Raw genomic sequence first — 25134 nt, forward strand, 5'->3', positions numbered from 1 at the left:
AACCAGACAGTTGCAATACAGTTAAAGAGATCACAAGACTTCACAGGCCATCTTATGTGATCTATTGTGGGAACTGCAGAGTTTGTCAGACTGTTTACAGCACTAATGGATTTGGAAGGAAGCGGATGCTTTATTGACCAAAAGTCATATACAACAGATGTTTGTGAACTTGTCTGTGAAAATTGACTCAGGACTGTTTTGTTTGTTCTTTTTAATGTGATTTTCCTTGTAAATAGTATGCAGATTACATGGCCATGGGAAATATTTAGCACTGTTAGCTGCTAATTACAATAGCAACTGACGAACTGGAGATCTCTGTGGGAAATTAAGGATTTATGCAATTTATGATTAAGTGAAAGATGACATGTTTCATTCTGTCAAAACAGCAGAAGGAGAATAGAAACAAATATATACAAATGTTTTCTTCTCGAGATGGACACCTTGGGTGAAATCCTAGCTCCACTGAAGTCAATGGGAGCTTTGCCACTGACTTCAGTGTGACCAGGATTTCAATCCTTGATTTTAGCTCGCCATTGTAAGAAAAATCAAATATTTCTGAAAGTCCTCTTTGTTTAAAAAAAAAAAGGCAGTTCATCAAAGAGCAGTTGAAAAGTGTAGTAAGACTAGAACCTTTGTTTAAGGAGTAACAAAAAATTGAGGTGTATTTTTGTTCATGTATTAATTTTGACATCTGGAAGCCTCACTGAGTCCCATAACTCTACTCTTCCTGTCTCCATAACCAAAAGCAACAGTTTATAAGTTCCTATAAAACAGGGACGCAAAGGCAATGTTAAATATCTGTAGCTTTTTCAACAAAAAATTGTTTAAATGGTTTTATTGTGTAAGAATGAAAAAATGTAGGAAATGGAGAGTTATTTACGCAGCCTTGTGTATAATACATAGAGCCCCACTATGTAGAACCCAGAACACACACAACCTTAGACAAATTCATGGTGATTTCTTCATTCACTTGCATTTAAAGCTGCTTACGCAGGTAAGGATTGTTGCCCAAGGCAAAGGATTCATAATTTCTAGATTTAATTGTTAACTAGATATTCAGACTGAGCTGGCTTTTAGAATACATACTAGTCCCTAGAGTTTCAGCCCACTGCCTTATGTGCAATCGATCCCACATGGGAGTCTTGTCATTAACTGTTCCTCGTGTTGCCATAATGATCAGGACGCCAAACCTGACAGTGGTCTGTAGCATCTCTTGGTGCCTTGAAGCTCAACACCACCAGCTGATCGGCACAGTTAGGGCCCCGATCTCTAACAGCAAATGCAATCAATAAATCTTTGTTGGTAAATAATTGCTATTGAACAGTGTTTTAATATAAATTTATGAGCAGAGTTTTATTGCAGCTTGGGGCTACAGCAAGCCACTGAGTGATAGATTTCAGATAACACTTACATTCATTACATTAACTTTGTAAGTTATTTAAAGCTTGTACACTTAACATTGCTTTTGGCTTGCAATGACCTCCTGGGACTAGATACAGAATACACACTACTAATAAAGAGATTGCAATACAGACAGACAGTTCCTCTGTTTTTTGCATGATGAGAAAGTTCCTTAAGCAAAAACTAAGCAATGGAGTGTGTGCACTCAAATCAAAGCATTTTTCTTGTAGCTCATTAAAACCACACACAAAATGACCTAGTATTAAATACTGTAAATACAAAGTATCCCACTATTAAATCCACCACTGTTTTTGGGGAAGGTGATAAAATTTAATTTGAAGTGTTAAATTCTTCTCATAGTTGGTGAGCAAATTGGAAGTGTTAAAATCTGAAAGTATTGAGTCTTGAGTCAACCATGCCTTAATTGTGCTGCTAAAATGGTTGAGCTAGAGGAAAGTACGAAACTGAAGTATGTGCATGGATCAATTGTCAGATGAAATGATACTGTCTGGTCAATGAGAGTTTTGGAACAGACTTTTTTAATAAACAAAAAGTGATATCTTGGAGAGATTTGAGGGCTAGAAATTATTATTTACTAAGATCAGGTATGTCCCTTAGTTGAAGGGCCTGAGGATAAAACATGACTTTATAATGTACTGCATGTACACTAGTAGATCTTAGAGGTAAGCACCACTTGAAAGTGGAGTGAGCTGAAGGACTTTTTAAATGCAAAGTCTATTTCTTACTTTGTGTACTGTATCTATATTTTAAATCTAGTTTATGGTTAAGAGTGTTTTTTAACTATTCTTAACTCCTAGGCTCAGAACATTTTTCAAGGCCATTCTCCTGGGTTGTCACAGACAGAGTGGCTCTCTTACATTAGAAAAATAAATATGTTTACATTTTTGCTCGATTAAACATTGTGTTAAAATGGTGACTGCATATAATTGCTTTTTGATCAAGATGATGTTAATTTTGAACAGTGCTTTTATCTTAGTGGAGCAGGAAGTAGGTTTGTATACACTTTCCTACCTGCCCTTTATAGTCTCTGATTTCCTGGGCTGATGTCCCCTGTATTCAACAATTAAAATACCTCCCTTCCATTTTTTCCCATTGTTTTCTTGCCTGATGTTTCTATTCATTTCAGAGTAAAGAGCAAATTAAAGTGATTCATCCAGTCCCCTTTTTGCCTCTCTGCAAGGGGGACCCAATTCTGTTCTGCATCTGAGTATGGAAGAAATGAAAATACATTTTTTATGTCTTGCTCTGATGTGGAAAATGAGGTCAGGGAGATCTCAGGGGCTGGCGCCGGGCCATGGACCGGCCGTTGAGAAACACTGCATTGGAGGAGATGATGCAGGGGGGACTGTAATGTACTCTCTCTCTTCCTTCCACTGTCTGCTGCCTAACATGCACTTGCACAGGGTCTACAACAGTGGTGTCCAATCTGTGGCTCTCAAGATTCTAAATGTGGCCCTTGAGGACAACTGTGTTAAGAAACGGTGTATTTTTATATGTGTATGTATTCAAGAATAGAAAATCTGCTTCCTGAGCGTCACCCTGTCACTTTTAACCAGCGGGTCTGAATCAGCTTTAACACCACAGGGAGGAGTTAGGGGATCCTGCAGTCTCAGGGTATGTCAACATGGGGATTAAAAACCCATAGTTGGCCTGTGTCAGCTGATTCAGCCTCACAGGTTTTGAGCTGAACATTGCTGTGGAGATGTTCAGGCTCAGGCTGGAGCCCAAGCGCTGAGGCCCTCCAGCCTCGCAGAGTCCCAGAGCTCGGGCTTCAGGCCAAGCCCAAACATCTACATGGCAATTTTTCAGCCATGGAATTTGAGCCCCACCAGCTTGAAGTCAGCTGAGCTGGGCCAGCCGTGGGTTTTTATCCCAAAGTAGTCGTACCCTCAGGAGCATTCTGAGCAGTTACTGTGTCCCTTCTCTTCTGCAGCTGAGTACCTTCCCCACGGACGTATGCCTGGGGAGTGGGAGAGAATAAGCTCTAGCTGCACCATTGCCTGTTTCCCTCCTGGCTGTGAGAGCCCCGTGAGAGCACAGGAACTCCGCAGAATCTGCCTGAAATTTAAGGGAATGGCTAGCAAAAGATGACTTCCCCTTCTGAGCCACCTGGGATAGCCCAGGTGAGGAGAGGAGGAGAAGCTGAAAAACAGTTCCCTGATTCTCATATATCATGATTTTAAAGGTTTCAGAGTAGCAGCCATGTTACTCTGTATCTGCAAAAAGAACAAGAGTGTTTGTGGCACCTTAGAGACTAACACATTTATTTGAGCATAAGCTTTCGTGGGCTACAGCCCACTTCTTCAGATGCATAGAATGGAACATATAGTAAGGAGGGGTGTGTGTGTGTGTGTCTGTCTGTCTGTGTGTATATATGTGTGTGTATATATGTATATATATGTGTGTGTGTGTGTATATATAAAAATAATTTACACACATACAGAGAACATGAAAAGGTGGGAGTTGATTTTAAAGAAACCTTGGAATTGCTTTAGCTTGTGCTACCTGACTTTGCTCTCCAAACAAGGTATGTCAGCCACTCTCCCACTTGGCACCCTGCATACCTCTCCACCCTGGACTGAGGGAGGAACGTGTAGGAGCCGCCTGTGATGACTCTGCGTTTGCTGAGCCAATCCCTTACAGGGGAATTATGAGTGGTTTTCACTCTCTATGCACCACCTGAACAAAGTGAATAGATCAGAACAGGGAAAACAAGTGAATCTTCCGCAAAGTATTGATTGCAGCCCCTTGATCTCTTAGAAATAGTACATAGCACTGGCCCTCAGGCTGAAAAAGTTGGGGCAGGAGATTGAGCAGGCCCTTCTTTCAGTAAAACTAAAGTCCCCTTAACTACAGCTAGGTACAAGTGATGTTTAATTCCATATTTTCAACTGGTGTTTTTAATGTTGAGAATCCTGTGTTTCATGGGGATATTAATAACCTTGTGTTGAAATTAACTTACTTTGTGTGTACACTGACTATTAAAATCTTTACAATTTAGTCTTTGCCAGAGGATAATTTTGCCCTGGACACTCTATGCTTAATGAAGAGATACTGCAAATAATGTGGTGATATGAATTACTTCTGAAGTTATTACCGCTGTACTAAACATGAGTGTGAACTAGAACCCAGGTCTTTTCCTCCTCAGACTTTGGGAATGTTCTGATCCAGAGTAGAGCTGGAGGTTCATTTTGCGTCCTTAAATGAAGCAGTATTACTTATTCTACTGTGTTTTGAGTGCCATTGTGGGTCAAATATATCTTGTGAAGTATTTTATGTTTGGACTGATGGAATGAATGGCTGACAGTAGCTATAAATACTACTTTAGTCAGTTAATTCAAATAGTTAAAACTACGGCCAAAACAAATCACATCATGTTAGAGTTCCCTCCCCACTCTGAACTCTGAGGTACAGATGTGGGGACCCACATGAAAGACCCCCTAAGCTTATATTCCATCAGCTTAGGTTAAAAACTTCCCCAACGCACAAATCCTTTCCTTGTCCTTGGATAGTATTGCTGTCACCACCAAGTGATTTAGACAAAGATTCAGGAAAAGGACCACTTGGATTCCTCTTTCCCCAAAATATTCCCTCAGGCCCTATCACCCCCTTTCCTGAGGAGGCTTGAGGATAATATACCAACCAGTAGGTTAACAAAGTGAGCACAGACCAGACCCTTGGGTTTTTAGGACACTAAAAACCAAACAGTTTCTTAAAAGAAGAACTTTATTATAAAGAAAAAAGTAAAAGAAGCACCTCTGTAATATCAGGATGGAAGGTAATTTTACAGGTTAATAAAAAGATTTAAAACAGAGGATTCCCCTCTAGGCTCAGCTTCAAAGTTACAAAAACAGGCATAAACCTCCCTCTTAGCATAGGGAAAATTCACAAGCTAAAACAAAAGATACTGTAATGCATTTCCTTGCTATTACTTACAGTGTCTGTAATCTTAGATGTATCATTTCGGTAGAAGCTGGGTTACCTGCTTGGTGTGTCTCTATCCAGAGGGAACAAAAACAAAAAGAGCACAAACAAAACTTCTCTCCTCCCACCCCCAGATTTAAAAGTATCTTCTTTCCTTATTGGTCCCTTTGGTCAGGTGCCAACCAGGTTATTTGAGCTTCTTAACCCCTTACAGGTAAAGGAGGGATTTTATGCTACCCTCACCTGTATGTTTATGACACATCACAAGGGAGGTTACATGTATATAATGTTCGATAGAATGCTACTATACATAAAAATAGAGTGGAATCCTCTTTTTACAAAAATATGAAGCGGTGTAACTTGCATTTTGATTGGCAGAGTCATGACTTCACCCAGATCCATGAAATGTAACTGCCTAACTCTTACATGGACAGTAGCAAAAGTTTCTTTGTGCAAGAATCAAGTGCATTTTAGACATTTTAGTATCATCGAACTTTTAGGATTGTCCTGGAGTCTCCAGGAATTAAAGATTAATCTTTAATTAAAGATTGTCATGTGATGAAACCTTCAGGAATATGTCCAACTAAAATTAGCAACCTTACACTTCACTGAGCTTATAATTGCCTTGAACAGGCACCTCCAAAGTAATAAAATGTTTTACCTGTAGCTGAGTGGCAGTCAAAAATGCGTAAAGTGCATTTCCACTTATTGAAAATATGCAGGAAGTAGAAAGGAAAAAATTACCAATGTGATGCTTTACAGTTTAATTCCCATTAAACACTATGAAGAAGAAAAAACATATCAGCACCAGTTGAGGAATAGGTTTTGTAAAGTAATTTTTTATTCATATAGCACAGTGATAACAGTGCAATCTTACATTTAGGGGAATTTAGTTTTAGTTAGGTGCCGGTAAAAGACTGGAAAGGTGAAATGACATATCACCTGTTATAGACAAACACAGAAGTCAAAGGCAGATGCAAGCTTTTATTTTTAATAGAAGAAAACAACTTCTCTTACATGAGAGAACAGTAATTGGCATATAAACCTCAAACTTGCAGAACCATGAAAAGAACCTTCAGAACCCTGTTTCATTTTTACAAGTCTGAGGTCTCCAGTGCTGGGAAGTTGCATCCAAAAACAAAGAGAAACCTGACCCCCCAAACTATCAGAAAGTTACTACAAGACATTTGTGCCTAATTTCAGTCATTTAAAGTGTGATTTTGGGTACAGTGTCTTTCATAGCCGATGTGGATTCTGAAAGGTCACTGTTGCCTTTATTTAAGGAGTGTGTCAAGTAAAGGGCAATTAGGACCCTGGACTCCCCTGTGGAACCATTTCCATAGTTGCTAAAGGAGTATTATGAATCCGTCTGGATTGTGGCATGGGGGATTTAGTTGAGGATTATGTCTGTCAGTGTTTGGGGGAGGGAAACGGTTTTCTGAAGCAATGGAGCAGTTGTAATTGTGCATTGGCACAGGCCTGACCCTTGTCCCCCTGTATTGTTGGGACTCATCTGAAATGACATAATTTTATAAAGCAAGCTGTTGAACTAAAAAAGTAAGCATGCATCACAGCTTTCTTCATGTTTATTCATTTTTTAAAAATATACTAAATACAGTATAATAATAGTTGGCCATATTATACCTTTTACTTTCTATTTCCTGCTGTATTTTCCATATACTAATATCAAATGTTATTCCTTCATTATTTAATTTTATTTAAACATAAGAACCTGATTTTGGTTTGAACTGATCCATGCTGTTGAGCACCTGTGACACCACAGGATATACTGAATTTGCAGATACTTCTCAGTACAAAATGACCAGGCCTACCTGCGGGTCTCCAAGATGGTACTTGGATACGAAGATAAAAGTTTGATATTTGCCTGAGTAAGAGCAGTTTAACTAGAAATAGTCCTCAACCAAATTATACTGTGCAGCATTCATTAAGATATGCCTTATAATTGTGTGTTTAATCAGAATTTCCTAGACAAAACTGTTCCTAAAGCATTGCTTGGCATACCTTGATTAGCCTAAAAGGCTTAGTTTTTTATTTAGTTCAGGATAGACTAAAATGCCATAGAAGTTCCAGCCAATCTAACTGTGATAATGAATTTTGAAAATATAAATCATGGCTTGTAAAACACTAAAATTCAGCTGAGAGGTGTTTAGATCAAATGCCTTATTAAAGTGGCTATCTTCATAGTGTTTCAGTTTTTTTAAACTCATGATGAAAGATCTTTTAGTTATTAGTGCTAGTTATTGAAAGTTGCAAGTTCCACTTACATGTTTAGTATAAGTTCAATGTTTCGGGTCTTTTCCTTTTGAGTATTACAATTACCAATATAGATGTAAATTGTATTTCAGCATGGGCATAACTGGAATGAGAGAACCAAGTGATTAATTGAAATGAATTATGTTTATTAAAAATTGTTTGTCTCATGAAACCACTCCATCAGTGAACTTGGTTTCCTGTCTCTCAACGCCTTAACCAGTCAACTTATACTGTAATGTTGGGGGGAAATGTCCCCAGGGTGAGGCCACTTCCTTAGTTAACATGAAATGGCACCATGTGTTTGAATTAGGTTGGTAGTAAGATCAAGTACATACAAATATTTAGTTTTTTCTCATGGTTTTGTTTTCTTGCCTTCCTTCTGTATTTTTCCTGTGTTCCAGTTTTTCATAAATTCCAATTTAGTTTTGTCTGCATCTGGACTTCCTTACAGATTGTTTGTTTGTTTTTTGTCTTGAGTTTCCTTTTTATTTTAGTTCCTTTCTTCTCCAATGTTTTTGTGTATTTTCAGTAGTTTTACATCTTAATTCATTGTTCAATCGTCTCTTCCCACTGCTGTGGTAAATTACTTCCTGTTTGGCTGCTCTTATTTTCCCTTCTGCTCCCTGGAAAAACAAAACTTGGCTTCTTTCCTCTCCCTCTCTTACTCCATGACCCCCAGGTTATCCTTCCATCCATCTTCTTCCAAGGTTCCCCTCTGGATTACTCAAGATTGCACTCTCAAAATCTCTCCCCACAACCTGCTTTTAGCTTTATTTCCTTGTAAGGGTCTCTCCTGCTGTCACCTGCATCAGTAGTGCTTCTCCTTGCTAGGATTATAAGTAACTGAAAGAATTTCTGTGCCGTGCCACTGCTTGGGAAAGGGAGAGAAAGCTGCACAAATTAGAATGAGTGTTCAAGCAGAAACAATCAAATGCTAACTGCTGCCTTTCCATGTCCGTGCTGCGGCTGAGCTCAGATACAGCAGAAGAATCCACAAATAGCAGTTGACGTAAAGGAATCCAGGAGCCACACACTGAAAACACTAGAATCCATAATTGCATGGAAAATCCATTCAGACAGAAATTTATTATTTATCATTTATTTTATAGTGCCCACAAGTGTACTAGGTGTTTGATTTTTGCTCAACTTAGAGTTTATTGTTATGGCTATAAATCTGACTGAGCACCACCATTAAAATATAAATTCCAAGGGAGGTATAATTCAGTACAAAAGCTTCTCATGATAGCCCTAGTGGACAGAGCAAATGTTGACACAGACGATATTTTGTTGGGCTAACCTGCTTTATTGAAAACCACGGTGAAGAGCTACTACTCTACTATTACTGAGGTTGCTGGTAGCTGCCATTCAATATATTTTGGCAGAAAGAGAAGGGAGAAACAAAATGAAGAGATGGAGAAGCTTGTAGGGAAACACAGTACTGGAATGTTAGTGAATATGTTATAAGTCTCAGCTGCCCTTGCCTTTGAATGGCAATGCATTTGCAAAAGATCGTGTTTAATTCCTTTCTCTGCCTTTTTCCTCTCTAACAGGGTGTGCTGCTAAAGCGAAGTGGCAAGTCATTGAATAAAGAGTGGAAGAAGAAATATGTTACGTTGTGTGACAATGGTGTACTGACCTATCATCCCAGTTTACATGTAAGTATGCCACCTCTTTGCAGTCAGTACTTGTCAGACCACAGATCAAATACTGTTAGCAGGCTCATCTGGACAGGTTTTGACAAAAATATCCTGTCTCTGGTGGAAAAAAATCCTGAAGTATGAACCTGAGGGGGCACTGGAGCTAAAATTCCATAGTGTGATCACATGTACGACCTAGATAACCTTCCTTTATGCAGTTTACTAGTTGTTCAGTAGACGTAAGAGTTTATTTCATGTTGAGCTTCTTCTAGACTTGCGGGAATGGCTGTAAATATCACTATTTTAAGAGATGACACTTCTTTATTTGTGAAAGGTGATATGAATGTAGTAAATAAGAATGTATTTTTTAAGCTTTCTATAGCTTGTGTGTTTCCCTGTAGCAGTGATGGTGGCATTTTTAAAAACAAAGACAAAAAAATGTTATCACCTTTTTAGATTTTAAATTACTGTGGAATTTTCACATACACTATTAAAATACCTTATGTGGAAGACACTATTGCACCGATCTTGCATCAAGAAGGGGTGAAAGCATGAGGCACCTCGCCTCCCTTTAGGCCCCCCTAACGTAATCCACAGTCACAATTGCCTGGGGGAGCTTGGTCGCTGCACAGTGCTAGTACTCCTCTGAGCACTAGCTACCTGAAAAGAGTGGAGAAGAGTTTGCTCCATCGGTCAGAGCTGATTGGGTAGGGAAGGGAGAACATGCTGCTGCATCTCTTTGGAAGGTGGTGGAGCCAGAACTGCTTCTGCAGTGTGGGATCCCAATACACTCAGGCTCTTCCACGTGCTGTCCAGCACAGGCCATGGCTTAAAGCCACAGTCTAGCCCTATGTTTCTGAATTCGCCAAGACCCGCAGAGATGGGGAAGGGCAGTGTATTTTTATGTTGTAGAATCACATTCCTCACTATGATCAAAGGTCTGTTCAATGTATTGTCATATAAACCCAGCATTCCAGCAGCCTCATCTGTCTTTAAACTGAACATTTAAATCGTGAGCTCTCAAGCATTAAAGAATGTAAATCTATTCTCTGAAGGGATGCAGCATAGTGGAAATGCTTTGGCATTCATAGATCTGCGCATTGATCCTAGTTTTCGGGGGCTAAAACTGTTGGGGCCACCTGCTGGGCTGTTTCCAGTGCTGCAACAATCAAGTCTTTCTTGAGCTCCTCTGCTGAAGGCAGTCTCCTGGGAGTACAATCCACTGAGCATTAGTGCTTGCTATGGCTTGGTACAAAACTTCTCAGCCTTACTTTCTACCCTCTTGGGAATGTTTTACTATCATCTCTGATGTCACTTCCTTGACTCTTTAGAGCTATTGATTTCATAAATTGCATGACAGTTAGTTGCAAGGCACTGACTCGCAACAGAATTCGTATCCCAGAATCTTTGTCCACTCCAGCAGGGTTTCGTCCCGTGTTCTTGTGATCCCTTTAGAACAGCCCAACTGCATCTGCTTCTCTGGCTCTTCCATTAAATTGTGTGAGGCTGGTGAGAGAGCCTCAAAGCATTTGACCTTGAAGCAAGAGTTGAGCCTCCCTGCTGCAAGTCAAGACTACCAGCATTGCACTTTTGCAAGCAATGCAGATACAGGGCAATCAATTCTGGTTTTTGCTGAAGGTATATCTCCATGTACGATCCCTTGCTCACCTTCCTCCCCGTTCATCTAAGGTTTTTATAACTTCTCATTACTTTTCCCTGGCAATTTGTTTTAAAGTAATATCTCCACTACCACATTGAAAGGAACCAGTCATTCAAGCACCAGGAGCAGAGAGTTTCCTCAGCAGGAGTGTCACAAGATGTCTCACTTGATCAACTGGCTTACAATTTTAAAGCTATAGGAATTTCCACCAAGTTAGTCTGTGGGTGCACAAAGCCAATAGTAATCCACTGAAATGTTCTGTTACAGAACAGGGTGAAGATTGATACTTTAACACACTCTCCTTGCTGTGTGCAGTAAAGTGAATTTAGCAAATTTAAAATGCCAGTCTCCTTAAGGTTGGGAAGCAGCTACTGCACATTCACATTATAACATTACTATAGAGTGAACGATAACCCATGTTATGTCATTTTAAATGTTGTTTCCATTGGGATTAGTCTTGAAGAAGCCATTGGAAATCCATTGCAAAAGTAACGAGAGTACCTAATGAACATTTTTGTTTTTGTTCGTTTAGGTATTATCAGTGTAAAGTGTGGAGCACTCTTATTCTCTCTATCAACCAGGTGGCAGCCAATCACCATGAATAGGGTTTTTTTGCATCCTCCAGGCCTTTGGTGCTTTCTGCTACTCAGTCTGCAGCAGAGTTCCACACAGAGTCAATGGTCTGCAGAGGAAAAGGGAGAGCAAGGCCAGTTGTAGATTTTGGTAATCCTGTCTTTATCCTTCATCGTGGACAGCTGCTGCTCTCCCCTTGGTGGGTTGGAAATGGAAACAGCTTCTGCCTAGTCATATATGTAAACCACAGCTTGAGGCAGAAACAGATATTCAACACTTAGTTACATGCATAGACCTGTTTGTACAGAATTTCTACATAAGCAGTCTTCTGTGTAGACTCCCTGCTTGTTGTGAATATGAAACTGGAGTGAAATGCTTGGTTCATCAGGCTTTACACGCTGCATGGTGTGCAGGAAAGCTGTTTGTGTCAGACGGACACACTTAATATGTCTGTTGCTTGGGGGCAACACACACTGCTCAGAAATGTGCCCATTGTAGCAAGCTCAAAGCCAGGGCTTACAGAGATAGAGACCTGAGCCTGAAACCCTTTTTGATGGAGAAGTCTCTACAACCAACCTCTGACCCAGGGCAGGAAACCCCTCCCAGCACAGATCACCAGACATTTCTCTAGCAAGGTCTCCTAAGACTCATTCTTCCAAAAAAGCTGCAAGGAAATGAGCATCCTCTTCATCTTGTAGAGAGCAGATCAAGAGGAAGTGGTCTCCAACCAGGTCACTCTCCTCGGTGCTGCTGACCACACTGCAGCTCAGCACTTACGAGGCTCCAGGAATCTCCAGCACCGCCCGTGCAGTAGCCTCTGCTGAATCCCAGCTCTCCAGTGCGGACTCAAGGGGCAGCAAGCCTACCTTCTCCACCATGGCACCGTCGACGACACTGAAGGAGTCAGAACTGTCAGTCACTCTGCCAATTATACCACCTCCCATGATGACAACAGCTCTGACAAAGACCACAGCAGCGGCAGTGGCGCTAACTGCTACATCAGTGAAGCAATTGGCACCCACCTTATCAACACTGAAGACCCAGGCACCATGCCTGTTTCTGCACCAGAAAGACCACCTTGTCTCACCTACACCAGAGTCCCCTCTTCTGGGCAGGGACTGCTCCCTAGTGCATGCAGTAAAGGAACAACCTCTATCATTGGTAGCCCTCTCCCCATTTCAAGTAAGGAGGATGATAAGGAAGAAGGGGTGTTCTCATCTCACCATTCCTCTCCAGTCAGAACGTCTGTGATACCTGGACCCCTATGAGCAAGGTTCACATAGGGACAGAAGGCACCACTATGGTGTGGACACCCATGGATGGGTCCACCCATGCCACTCCCCACTCACTGGCCTTACTGGAACCTGTGGGGACCTTACAGAAGACACCTACAGCAGAACCCTCAGTCCACATCAGGAGGGCATTAAATCCCCACCTCCCCTATCAGAAAGTAGAACAATTGAACCAAGAGAGGAAACCGCAGAGGAACAGGAGGAAAGTATGGCACCAGACACTTCACCTAACATTATAACACCTCATGCTCTCCAGATGAGGCAATAATGCCCCCCCACCAACAACCACCGATGATTTCAGCCATTTCTAGGATTTGTTCAAAAGGATGGCTGAGAAATTGAAAATACCTCTTTAAGAGGTGCCGGAGGCCCAACACAAACTACTTAACATCTTGCAAACATCCTTCTCATCTAAGATAGTGCTCCCAATAACTGAGGCGCTGATGGAACCTGCCAAAACAGTCTGGCAAACTCCAGCCACTATACCACCAAACTGTAAGAGGGCTGACAAAAAGTACTCTGTCCCCTCAAAGGAAACATTTCTTATTCATCAATCCAGCACCAAACTCACTTGTTGTGGAGGCGGCCACCCAGAGGGGGAAGCACTACATTATAGGTCAACACCCAGCGATAAGAATGGCTAGAGGTTGGACCTATTTGGCCGCAGTCTATTCCTCCTCCACACTCTAGTTCAGAGTGGCAAACTATGCAGCACTACTTGCCAGATATAACCACCAAAGCTATGGTAAAGTCATGGACTTTCTTCCTCAGGAATATTGCTAATAAAGAGAGAATTTTAAAGCATGGTTTCTGAGGGGCAAATGATAGCGAGGATGGCCCTACAGTTGTCCCTAGACATAGCAGACACTGCAGCAAGATCTACTGCTCCCACGGTGGTCATGTGATGGCTTCATGGTTGAACTCTTCAGGCTTCCCCCAGAAAATGCAGGCTACTATTGAAGACCTCCCATTCACAGTCAAACAAGCGAGGTGTTACACACCATGAAAGATTTGCAGGCAACACTCCGCATCTTAGGCATTTACACACCAGAAACAAAATAGTTATCAATTATACAAAGAAACGGATGTTCACCCTACCCGCAACAACATCAGCACCAATAAGAGCAACAAAAACAGAGACCGCAAAGACTCAGACCCTTACCACCTGCGGCAACCCAAACTCCTTCTTCCGAACAGCAAATTTGAAGACTTGGTCAATGGTCTGAAGGACCTCTCTCACATTACAGTGCCAACAACCCAATCTATTTGGGGATCATCTCCTCCCTTTCTACCTGTAATGGTCTTCCATCACCATGGACAAATGGACCATAGAAATCATCCATACGGGCTATTTTATAACCTTCATTTCTATACAGCTACCCACACCCTATCCCCGTCCCGCTTCAGGTACCCACTCACGACCACCTACTACGACAAGAGGTAGATCACCTTCTACAACTAGGTGCAGTGGAAGTGGTTCCCACTCAACAGAGGGAAGGGTTTCTGTTCCCACTACTTCTTAAAACAGAAGAAAAATGGGATGAAGACCTATATTGGATCTCAGAAAACTCAATAAATTCATAAAAAACGACGATTCAGAATGGTCCTGTTAACAATGATAATACCGGCATTGGAACCGGGGGACTGGTTTTCAGCTCTTGACATACAAGATGCTTATTTTCATACTATAGTGCACCCTGATCACAGGCGGTTCCTAAGATTTACCTTAGGCACAGACCACTATCAATACAAAGTCTTACCTCATGGCCTATCTAGCACCCTTGGCACCTCAAATCTTTCCCAAAATTCTCACGGTAGTAGCAGCACACTTAAGAAAACAAGAGATAATAATATTCCCTTACTTGGACGACTGTCTTCGGAAGTCGCCCACTTGAATAGTCACCATCCAGACTACCCAACAGACAATAGACTTTTTCTAGAGTCTAGGTCTATAAATAAACCAGAAAAAGTCAACCTTAGAATTTATCATGGCTTAGCTCGATTCAGTGGAAGCAAAAGTGTCCCTACCAATAAACAGATTCAACCCAATGACCAAGCTGATATCTGTAGTAATGAGCAGCCCACATATATGAGCCTTCACGTCTCCCGACTTTTGGGTCACATGGCAGCATGCACATTCGTGGTGAAACATGCACATTTACATATGCAATGCCTTCAAGGATGGCTTGGAACTGTCTACAGGCCAAACAAATGTGGCCTAAACAAATGACTAATAATGGCACCCAAAGTCAAGGAATCCCTAAAATGGTGGATGCAACCCAACATCGTGTGCTCGAGGATTCCATTCACACAGGAACCACTGTCACAGATGCTCACATCAGATGCCTTCCTATAGGGTGGGGAGCACACATGCAACATCTCACGATTCAAGGACAGTGGTCCCCCAATGAAACGCACCTACACATAAATCTGTTAAAACTGCACACAGTTCACAGTGCTTGCCTCCATTTCCCACTGCTGCTAAGGAACCAGAACATATGAGTATGACCAACAACATTGTTAGCATGTTCTATATAAATAGGCAGAGAGGGGCCCAATCACACTCACTATACACAGAAGCCATGAAATTCTGGAATTGGTATGTCCAACACAGTATCATCATCTCTGCCTCCTGCCTGCCTGGATGCCAGAACACCACTGTGGACAAACTTAGCAGTCAATTTCCCCATGATCACGAATAGGAGATGAACAAGGTGATACTGGAGAACATATTCCAGCAATTGGGTCTCCCAGCTATAGACCTCTTCACGATAACTCGAAACCGCAAATGCCTGCAATTCTGCTCGAGAGCAGGTCTGGGAATCTGATGGATGGGGGAATCATTCCTAATCAAATGGGACACATCTCTCCTGTACGCATTCCCACCCGTACCACTGTTATTGAAAATGATACACAAAATAAGGACCAACCAAAGCAAGACAGCGCCCACAAGGCCCAGACAGCCGTGGTATCCATACATAGCGCAGATGGCAGCATGTGCTCCAATCACCCTTCTGCTTTAGACGGACCTGCTAACACAACACAAGGGTCAAGTTCACCACTCAAACCTAGAGATGCTCCTTCTGAAAGCATGGCTCCTGTATGGTTCACTCATGATGAATTAGCCTGCTTGGAACAGATCAGGTAAGTGCTGCTACATAGTAGAAAGTCTATTACTAGTAAGACTTACCTACAGAAATGGAAGAGATTCTCTAAATGGTGCAATGCCTAACAAATCACCGCTGTGTCAGCACCCCTTCCACTGACACTAAATTACATTCTCAAATTAAAAACCTCTGGCATCTCCATAAGTTCAAGCAATGTACACCTTGCTGCTATCACTGTCTTTCATCAAAAAATCCATGAGGCAATGCTGTTCACCCATCCAGTCACCAAACGATTCCTTTACGGCCCACAAATCTACCCAAAAGTACGCCCATCTGCACCACCCTGGGACCTTAATTTGGATTTAAAAGGTCTCACCAGAACCCCATTCAAACCCTTGGTGACTTGCTCCTTAATGTGCCTATCAATGAAAATCGCATTTTTAATGGCAATCACATTGGCTCGACGTGTGGGAGAGGAATAGGGGATCTCATGGCAGACCCACCACATGCTATCTTTTTTAAAGACTAAGTTGCATTAAGAATCCATCCAAAATTCGCCCCCAAGATATCCTCGTCCTTCCATTTAAATCAACCAATACATCTACACACATTCTTTCCCTAACCACATGAGAATGTACATGAAGCTACACAGCACGTCTTGAATGTTAGACGAGCTTTAGCATTCTACCTGGATAGAACCATACCATTTAGGAAATCCCTGAAACTCTTTGTTTCTATCGTGCAAGGTTCTAAAGGATCCTCTATGTCAGCACAGAGACTATCAAAATGGATTTCCGGGTGCATGCCCATGCTACCAATTAAAGGACATACAAACCCCATAGGGGACCAGATCACATTCTACCAGATCAATAACATCATCTGCAAAACAGTACGCAATAACACAAGGTCCAGAATCAGATGCACGGCTAGAATTAGCAATGTTATCCTCCGTCAACCAACTCCGAAGCCCCTTCCATCCCCAGGAGGGCACACTGTCCTCTACAGTCACCTGAAGTGGAGCACCCACAGGGACATCACTAGAAGAAGAAAAGGTTATTCACCTTGTGCAGTAACTGAGGTTCTTCGAGATGTGTTCCCCTGTGGGTGCTTCACTACCCATCCTCTTCCCCTCTACGTTGGAGTGTGCAATAGGATTTACAGTAAAGAAGGAACTGAGGTTCGGGTCACATGCATGCTAGATGAGGTATCAATGATGCCGTGACACCAGTACCACACATGTGCAACCTGTATGGGCACTGCTACTAAAACTCTCCGAGCAAAGGCGCAGGGATGCACTGACACCTGAGCTGGAGCACTCACAGGGGGGCACATCTTGAAGAAATTCGGTTACTGTACAAGATGAGTAACCTCTTCTTCAGAGCTCTGGAGTTGTGGTTCCCTAATGTGTAGCACTTGGCAACCCTTTTGGGAATAGTGGGAATGGGGAGGGTATATGGGGGAGAAATAAATGAAAAGGCAATTTCAATCCCTCTGTACTGCAGTTTGAGTTGATGCAAAAGTTGCAGGGACAAAACTCATTAAAATATTTGATCTATTCTTCGAGCACTGACAATGTGTTTGGCAACATTGCTTTGTAACAGGTCTAAGGTCATAATGATCACAGATCCTTACTATCAGATATGTTCAGCAATCTGAGAAATTACTCAGTGGTCTTGGACCATTTCCGCATGAAAAGTCTATATCACACAAACCGGTATCAAAACTGACACCCTGTAAGCAGTCTAGACAGAGAAACAAAATATCACAAGGGTGTGGAAAGTGAACTAGCATCTGAGTTCTAGAGGTGGTGCCTCCAGAAGAGTTGAGAGACAATGGCAGGGCAGCTTGAGCTATACTTTGTTAGCTAAATAAGTAACTTCATTTGTTAATGCTGTCAGCCTGACACTTTTCACAATCACTAAATGCATTTTCCTTTTCTTAAAGAAGGAGAAACTATATACATAAGCAACCTACATTTTCAGGACTTGCTGCCGACAGTTTTTTTCCAAGAACCTTAAACCTGCCCTTCCCTTAGTGTGCCTAAGGGACTACCTTGATAGAAAAATGGAGGGGATAATGAGAGAGAACTTTGACCTGCAGGTTTCACAGTTCACCGTGTCTACCTATTCATCTTACATGTCTGTCTTGCCTTCACAAAGGGACCCACGAAAGTTTGTCTAGTCATCTCTTGGTTCCTAATGGCATAGTGCCGTGCATCAGGGCTCCCTGTGTATATTCGCTAGGATACTTGCTGGGTAGTGCTATTTTAATGGTGAAGGACAAGTTTGTGTTTGAAGCTTCTTTAACTTAGCGTCATCCTGATGAATACTTATTTTCACACCCATCTACCTTTTGGGGTTTTTTACCAGCATGCCACAGGTCAGCAGATGACACAACTTTAGCTTTGGTTGTCCTTCATGTAAAATATTTTGCCCCAGGATCCACTTCAATTGTTCACTTCCCCACTTCTAATAAAGAGAGATGAAAACATAACTTTTTCCTGAGGGGATTATAATTTGTTTTATATGTGAATCAGTTTGTTTCTATATTTGTGTTTGTTACATCGATACACAGCTCCATGGTAGACTTCGAGAAGGGAGAGTACTATCCTTATCCTGGTTATATGGATCTCCTAGGAAACTGCCTTTCATCAAAGCTCTGAATGGTCTTTGTAGTTCAAGAAATACAGCTTATTTTGAGAATTTCTGAAGACTATGCTCAAGATTGCTAAGGAGATGCTCCCTGTGTCGTATTCCCAAGATTTCAGTTCTTATCTACTTTTCTTGATACTCAAAGCTATTGTTTGGTCTTGCCTCCAGGGAGACACTCAGTAAAATTCATTTGAATTAATAAAAGGTGTACATTTAAAGTGGATTATTTAAACTGCATTAAACCCCTATGTGGACATACTCATGCAGAATTAAAGTTGTCTTAATTTGCTTTAGGTTGCTGAATCCACTTGATTCAAATGATCTTTCCTGAGTGTCCCCATGCAGACAAATCCTGAGATTCCCAAGCAGAAAACCAAAGCCTAAACTTTTCTAGAGCAGAAAAAAAGCTCCAAGGGTTCCATTCCAAAGGTTCATCTCATCTAAGAATAAGGATGAAGTGGGGGAAGATCATCTAGTTCCAGCATGCATGGCTCACCGTTGGTCTTAGACACAGTGGGTTCAAAAGTGTTCCAACAATTCTGCTATCTCCCACCATGCGAAACGTGGTAAGTTCCAACATTTCTCTAAAGGAAGGGTCTCCTCTTCCTCATGATGCCTGTGGGAACTTGAAACCATTTAATAACTTCCTTCTAGGAAAAAGTTCCCAAGGCTTTATTCTTATTTCACTGTCTTCCAAAATAACCGAGAATGAGAGGAAAATCGTGCTGACTGTCCTTATAAAAGCCAGCTGGCCATCTAGCATCTATATATCTTGGGTACATATCCAGGAGAATAGTTTGACTGTGTACAGAAAACAGCATTGTATGGAGGCAGTTTGGCCTAGGGGATAGTGCACTGGGACTGTGGAGACATGGGTTCTGTTCCTGGCTCGCTCATAGGCCTTCTGGGTGACCTAGGGCAAGTCATCTCATCTCTCTGTGTTTCCATTTCCCCTTCCTTAAAATAGGGGTACTGGTACCGACCTCCTTTGTAAAGTGCTTTGAGATCTACAGATGAAAAGTGCTGTATGAAGGCTGGGTGTTTTTATCATAATGTTCTGAGGTCCGAGACATAAGAGCAATGCTTCTATTTCATCTTTCTCCCATTTGGGATAGACTCTGTTCAAATGACCTTCACAAAGGTTGTTGGGATTGTGGTGGTGCTGCAGAACTGACTTTAAAAAAAAATTGTTGTTCTGTATCCAGATGAGACTCATCTAAATAAGTTTGGCCTGGGAAATCACTAGGTGGTATCCACAACTCTGGAAATCCATTTTCTTACAAACAGTGCTAACTGAAGGAGAAATGAGCTCATTGCATCATTCATAGAAGCATAGTTCATGTTGGCTTAATGATAAAGACCTTAGGAATGGTTTTTCCATCATCAGACAAAGTAATCATGTTGCAATAGTGGTGTGTGAAACTTCAGCATGGCCAGGAGTTGTTTGGCTTCACACACATCTGCTCCACTATATTGTAATGACACTCGCTTTCTTTGGAGACAGCCTAAAACTACCATAACAATACCTCGGCTTGTGAAATTCTACAGGCACGGACTGATCTTCTAGGACCCACTCAGAGTTTAAATGATGATCCATGTAAAAACTGTTGAAATGTGACACGAGCATCTAGCACTGTAGCCAACTCCAGCCATGTTCTCCCGTCTCATTATATTGAGTGCTGTTTTCTTAAAGCCTTAGCTCCTCAAGACATATGATTAAATAAAGCTGGGATTCTCATGTTAAAAATAAATTCCTTGACTTCAGGCTTCTGCAGAAAAGCTTGAAAATGGGAACTTCAAAAATTCAGTGGCCAAAAAGAACCCAAAATATATTATTGTTTTTAGGCCAATTTCATGATTTTGGGGGACCTGACAAATGATTTTTGTAAGTATGGGGTCTGGCAACAATGTGTTCTTGCAGTCTGCCTATCGTAGCTAGGGTGACCAGATGTCCCGATTTTATAGGGACAGTCCCGATATTTGGAGCATTGTCTTATATAGGTGCCTATTACCCCCCACCCTGTCCAGTTTATTCACACTTGTTGCCCGGTCACCTTAATTGTAGTAGTTAAAAGCTGTGTTGCACAACTGAGTATATGAATAAATTTGTGCAAACATCTTTGTCTGGCTCTTCTCTTGCTCCAAAAAGTGAGTTTCCCCTTGAACTGTTTCCCAGCCCCAAGGTATGTATAAGTATGTTGGATTAACAAACTACCCACGCTTTCCCTGATGATTGTAGTTAATAAAAAATAGTTTGCTTCATATGAAAATGCAACTCTAGATATTTGTAAAATCTGAAATCTCTTCTTTAATACCTTTCTTGGAAGGGCAAAAGTAATCATAAAATCAGGTCACATTAAATAGGTCTGGGAATTGACCCAAAGATAGCTTTGTTTATCATTTCATATTGCTATGTATCAATTAGGATGCAGATATGCTCTTTCAAACCTTTTGCATTCAGGGCAGACCCTGGGAAAGGGAAGTCGACAGTGATTTTAGGGGTAAGATATGTTTGACAAAATTATGGTTGCTCAAATTTGTGTTATAGTTATTTTTTATCAGTTAATATATATGAAACATTGGAATACATGGAAAAACAGGCATGAAAGATGTACTGTGTTGTGTCTAATCCTTGCTGCATATTTGATGTATTGATACCATATATATTCCACACAAAAATAACTGTGAACAAGTTTAATAGCTTCTGTCCTAAAACCTTTTCCAGAATAGTATACTGCTTTATGATGTCATTTTGTTACAATTTCTCTGGGCTTCATTTCTTAATTCTGTCATACTTTGATACATCGCTACTGTTATTTTGTAGAAACTACGTGGTAACCTCTTCAGAAAAAATAATTAGTCTGTTTACCACCTTATGCCATGATAATATGGGATATCACAGATCACCTCTGTGTGTTTTCAACTAATACATATATTGTGTGTGATAGCATGTGTGCTCATATGGGAAACAAAGGGATTGGTAGCACGCCAGAGGGGACCACTACAGGAGATCATCCATGCAGTGTGTTGTTTACTGGGAAATAGGCTGCTTTGTTTCCTTGAAATAGTGCTGCAGTAAGGATTAGTTTAAAAAAAAAACAAAAAACCTAAATACATAGCTGCCACCCTTAAGGTAAGGCTTGCAATGTGGGAAAACTGTTGAGGTAAGTAAATTTTAAATCCTAACAACCTTAACAGTATCCCTTCAAACTGAGTATAGCCCTAAATGAAATCACCACTGCACCTGCTATGCCAAGTGAAAAATCATGGCAAGTCATGGGCATAATGAAATGTGGAGTTCTCAGTGTCCTGTATAATGGTCAGTAAGCGGTACCATAAAAGACTCCCACTTAAGCAGTCTGTGCTTAGGGTAATGAAGACTGATTATTCCTGTTGTTTCTATGTAACTAGTCCCACAACCGGGTAGAGATTCTCCTTGTTTGTGCATTAAGTGACCTGTGAATATATAAAGCATATTTAGCTTGGAATCCATTTGTTTCTGAGCATATGACACAAGATTTATCACATGTAATTAGTGTAGGGTACTGCAATGCACATGCAACTATTCCTTGCCAAACAGTGTAAATGTGCAGTATGTAAGAGATCTCAGGAAAGAGTGAAGCTCATTGTCAAAACAGACAGGTCTGGAAGTGTTTGGTTACTTGAAAAAGCTGCAATGTAAATAGCAAAAGGCCAGGGATTGGTTTATTAGGAGCTGCTTTATGAAAATAAAGCTCCATTTCTAGTAGCACTAACCAGTATAGACATAAATGTTACATAAATTATTTGTGATAGACAAATTATGATCTAGTGTTTACTAAATGTTAGATCTGTTCTTGCTATGATCTAGTGAGAGCAGGGGGGGAGTGAGGGGCAGACACAGAATAACCTGTTCAGATTTCCATGAAAATGTGCAAACTATGAACAATTCAATATTCTGTATGTTTGAGATCTGGTGTTATACATCGAACGACTCTTCCTACCCCCTCCCTCCCCGAGCACCAATTGATCTGATTAATATTGTAGCATAGACACAGTGAATGGCTTTTGTTTTTTTATTCCTTTAACTTCAGGGTCTCAGTTCCCAATATTAATAGTAAGGAAACAAGATGACCTTCTTGTTACCAAGACCCAGGAGGAGCTTTGGGTTGATCAGAGTGTTTTCCAGAACAGACTGACACACACATTTTAAAATGACTAATTGTCCCCCAGTGTTGTTTTCTGGGGAGATAGCTTTGTAGTACCTTTTAAGAAATCACAGTGTACTAAGATGTTAAAGGATGTAATGTCCATATCTCTGTGTAGGAAGGCGCTTAGGGAAAATGTTCTTTCACTGCTGCTTGCACAGAAACTTATGAGCCACATAAGAAAATGTTTATCACAACAGGACTGTAGGTTTTTGCTGAGGTCTCTGCAAAGAATGGGGGAAGTGGAGTTGGAGATTGTTGTTTTTTCTCAGGTGTGCCTGTGGCCCCAAATGGAAACCAATCAAGGTGCGATTTATGTTCATTAAGTGCTTGTCAAAACTGAAAAATTTTCTAATCAACAGCAATCTAGCTGAGGCCCCCTCTATGGCTGGGAGTGTCGCCTCCGCAGTATCGGCTATTTGCCTGTTACAACTCTAGGCTAGAAATCCGCTGATGATTACATTAGGCTAAGCTGCGAAGTAAATGAACCATGTCTTATTTAGGTGCAACTAGCTTCAGTGTAGTCCTGCCCCGCAGGGCACTTTATAGCATTTTATGGCTTTAAAATTAGTGTAGCTTCCCATTTGCTGCAGGGTGCTGCATGTTATGCCTTTGAACTCAATAAGCAAAGGGAAGGGGGCCTTTTGTTTTTCCCCCTAATTTTTTTTTCTTTTGCAGTTTAGCAATTTTGTTTTGCATCTTTTCCAGACGGCATTTTGCAATAAAAATGTCTGACTGCCATGTACACACAAAAGTACGGCTTCAGCATTTACTAGTCCATGTCTCGCACCCGCTTCTGACAAAGCAATTGTTCCTGACGATGAACAGTAGCTTTGCAGGTTACCATTCATGGCTCCCTAAGTCAGTATTGTTCTCTAAAATGTGCCATCCTGATCTTAACTTCCTCTGTCCAAAAACTTCCAAGATGCCATCCTGAGATACAAACACGGGCTTCCTGTTTTAATACTTCTGGAGCATTTTTCACCTACGGATAAGGAAGCGATATACCAGCCTTAATGCAGAGAGCCTCACAAACATCTCTATATGATAGACAAGCAGGGTCTCCTATCTGCTGACAGGGAACCTAATGTGCATATATCAAATATCTGGCCCAGCACCAGCAAACCAAAAACTGTAGTGGGAATAGAACTCCTAACTACTTGCCCTGTGTCTTAATCAGTTTCTAGCATGGGAAACGGGAGCTGTTAGATTGTCTCAACACAAGTCACAGAATGGAAAGTGTGTGTTTTTTCTGGCTGTTAACACTTGGAGAACTGCAGAAATATTCAGGCACTGCTTAATATTTGACTGGAAAAAAGCAACACTTTGCGAGTTAAATTCTGTATTTTATTACCTTAGAGTAAGTTATCAATGGGGGATAGAAAAACCAAGGGAATGCAAGAGAGAAAATTAAAATTTGAGGAACCAGTTTTTTCCAGGACTTTCTGAGAAGTGAGAGGTTAGATTAGGTTTAGGCACATTGATTTTGTGACACACAGCAACCTTGTGATGAGTGTGTTGGTGTTGAGCATGAAAGAAGAGTGTACTCAGCCAAACAGCTATCATGGTTAGGGCCCTACCAAATTCACAGCTATGAAAAATGCATCACGGACAGTGAAATCTGCCAATTGCAGCAGGGTGTGTGGTATTGCCACCCTTACTTCTGCACTGCCTTTAGAGCTTGATGGACCCAGAGCGGGGGCTGCTGGGCAACAAAGCAGAAGTGAGGGTGGCGTGGTATGGGGAGGTTGTCACTTTGTGGGGGGCAGGGGGCAGGGCTGGCCTTTTGGATGGGCACTTTGGGCAACTGCACAGGGTGTGGTTAGGGGGCTGCTGTGGTCACCCCTCCCCACAGACAGACACACACACACACACACACACACACACACACACACACAGCCAGCCACGGACCCCTTTAAACCTGAGCGCCAGGCCCAGAGTCGGGAGGGGCAGGGCTGGGAGCATCCTAGCTTGGGGCTCCTGCAATGCACCAGGCTCCAGCTGCTAGTTCTGCCCGAGCAGGGATTGGACTTCCTCTTTCCCAGTATGGGCTGCTCCCACGCCAGGTCATACTCGCCTCAGTGAACCTCTGCCAGCTTCAGGAAGCGCTGCACCTCGTGGCTGGGGGCCCAGCTCTGAAGGCAGTGCTGTCAGAAGCAGCAGTGCAGAGGTAAGGGTGGCAATATTGCAACCTCCCTACAATAGACTTATAACCCCCCCCCCCCCCCCACACACACACACACACACAAACACACTCCTTTTGGGTTGGGACCCCCACAGTTACAACACAGTCATTTAAATATCTGAAACTATTAAATTTAAGATTTTTAAAATCCTGTAACCATTAAACTTACCAAAATGGACCGTGAATTCGGTAGGGCCCTAATCATGGTAAACAGTATGTGTA

General features: G+C 41.6%; 1 protein-coding gene across 1 annotated transcript in view; it reads left to right on the forward strand.

Annotated features, from left to right (window-relative positions):
* AGAP1 (ArfGAP with GTPase domain, ankyrin repeat and PH domain 1) overlaps nt 1-25134 on the forward strand; it is a 672695-nt gene that overhangs the window by 433909 nt on the left and 213652 nt on the right. Inside the window, exon 8 of the mRNA XM_050915972.1 lies at nt 9171-9275. Coding sequence (XP_050771929.1) covers nt 9171-9275 — 105 coding nt within the window. The remainder of the gene's footprint in view (nt 1-9170; nt 9276-25134) is intronic.

The sequence above is a fragment of the Gopherus flavomarginatus genome, chromosome 10 (assembly GCF_025201925.1).
Source record: "Gopherus flavomarginatus isolate rGopFla2 chromosome 10, rGopFla2.mat.asm, whole genome shotgun sequence".
Lineage (NCBI taxonomy): Eukaryota > Metazoa > Chordata > Testudines > Testudinidae > Gopherus > Gopherus flavomarginatus.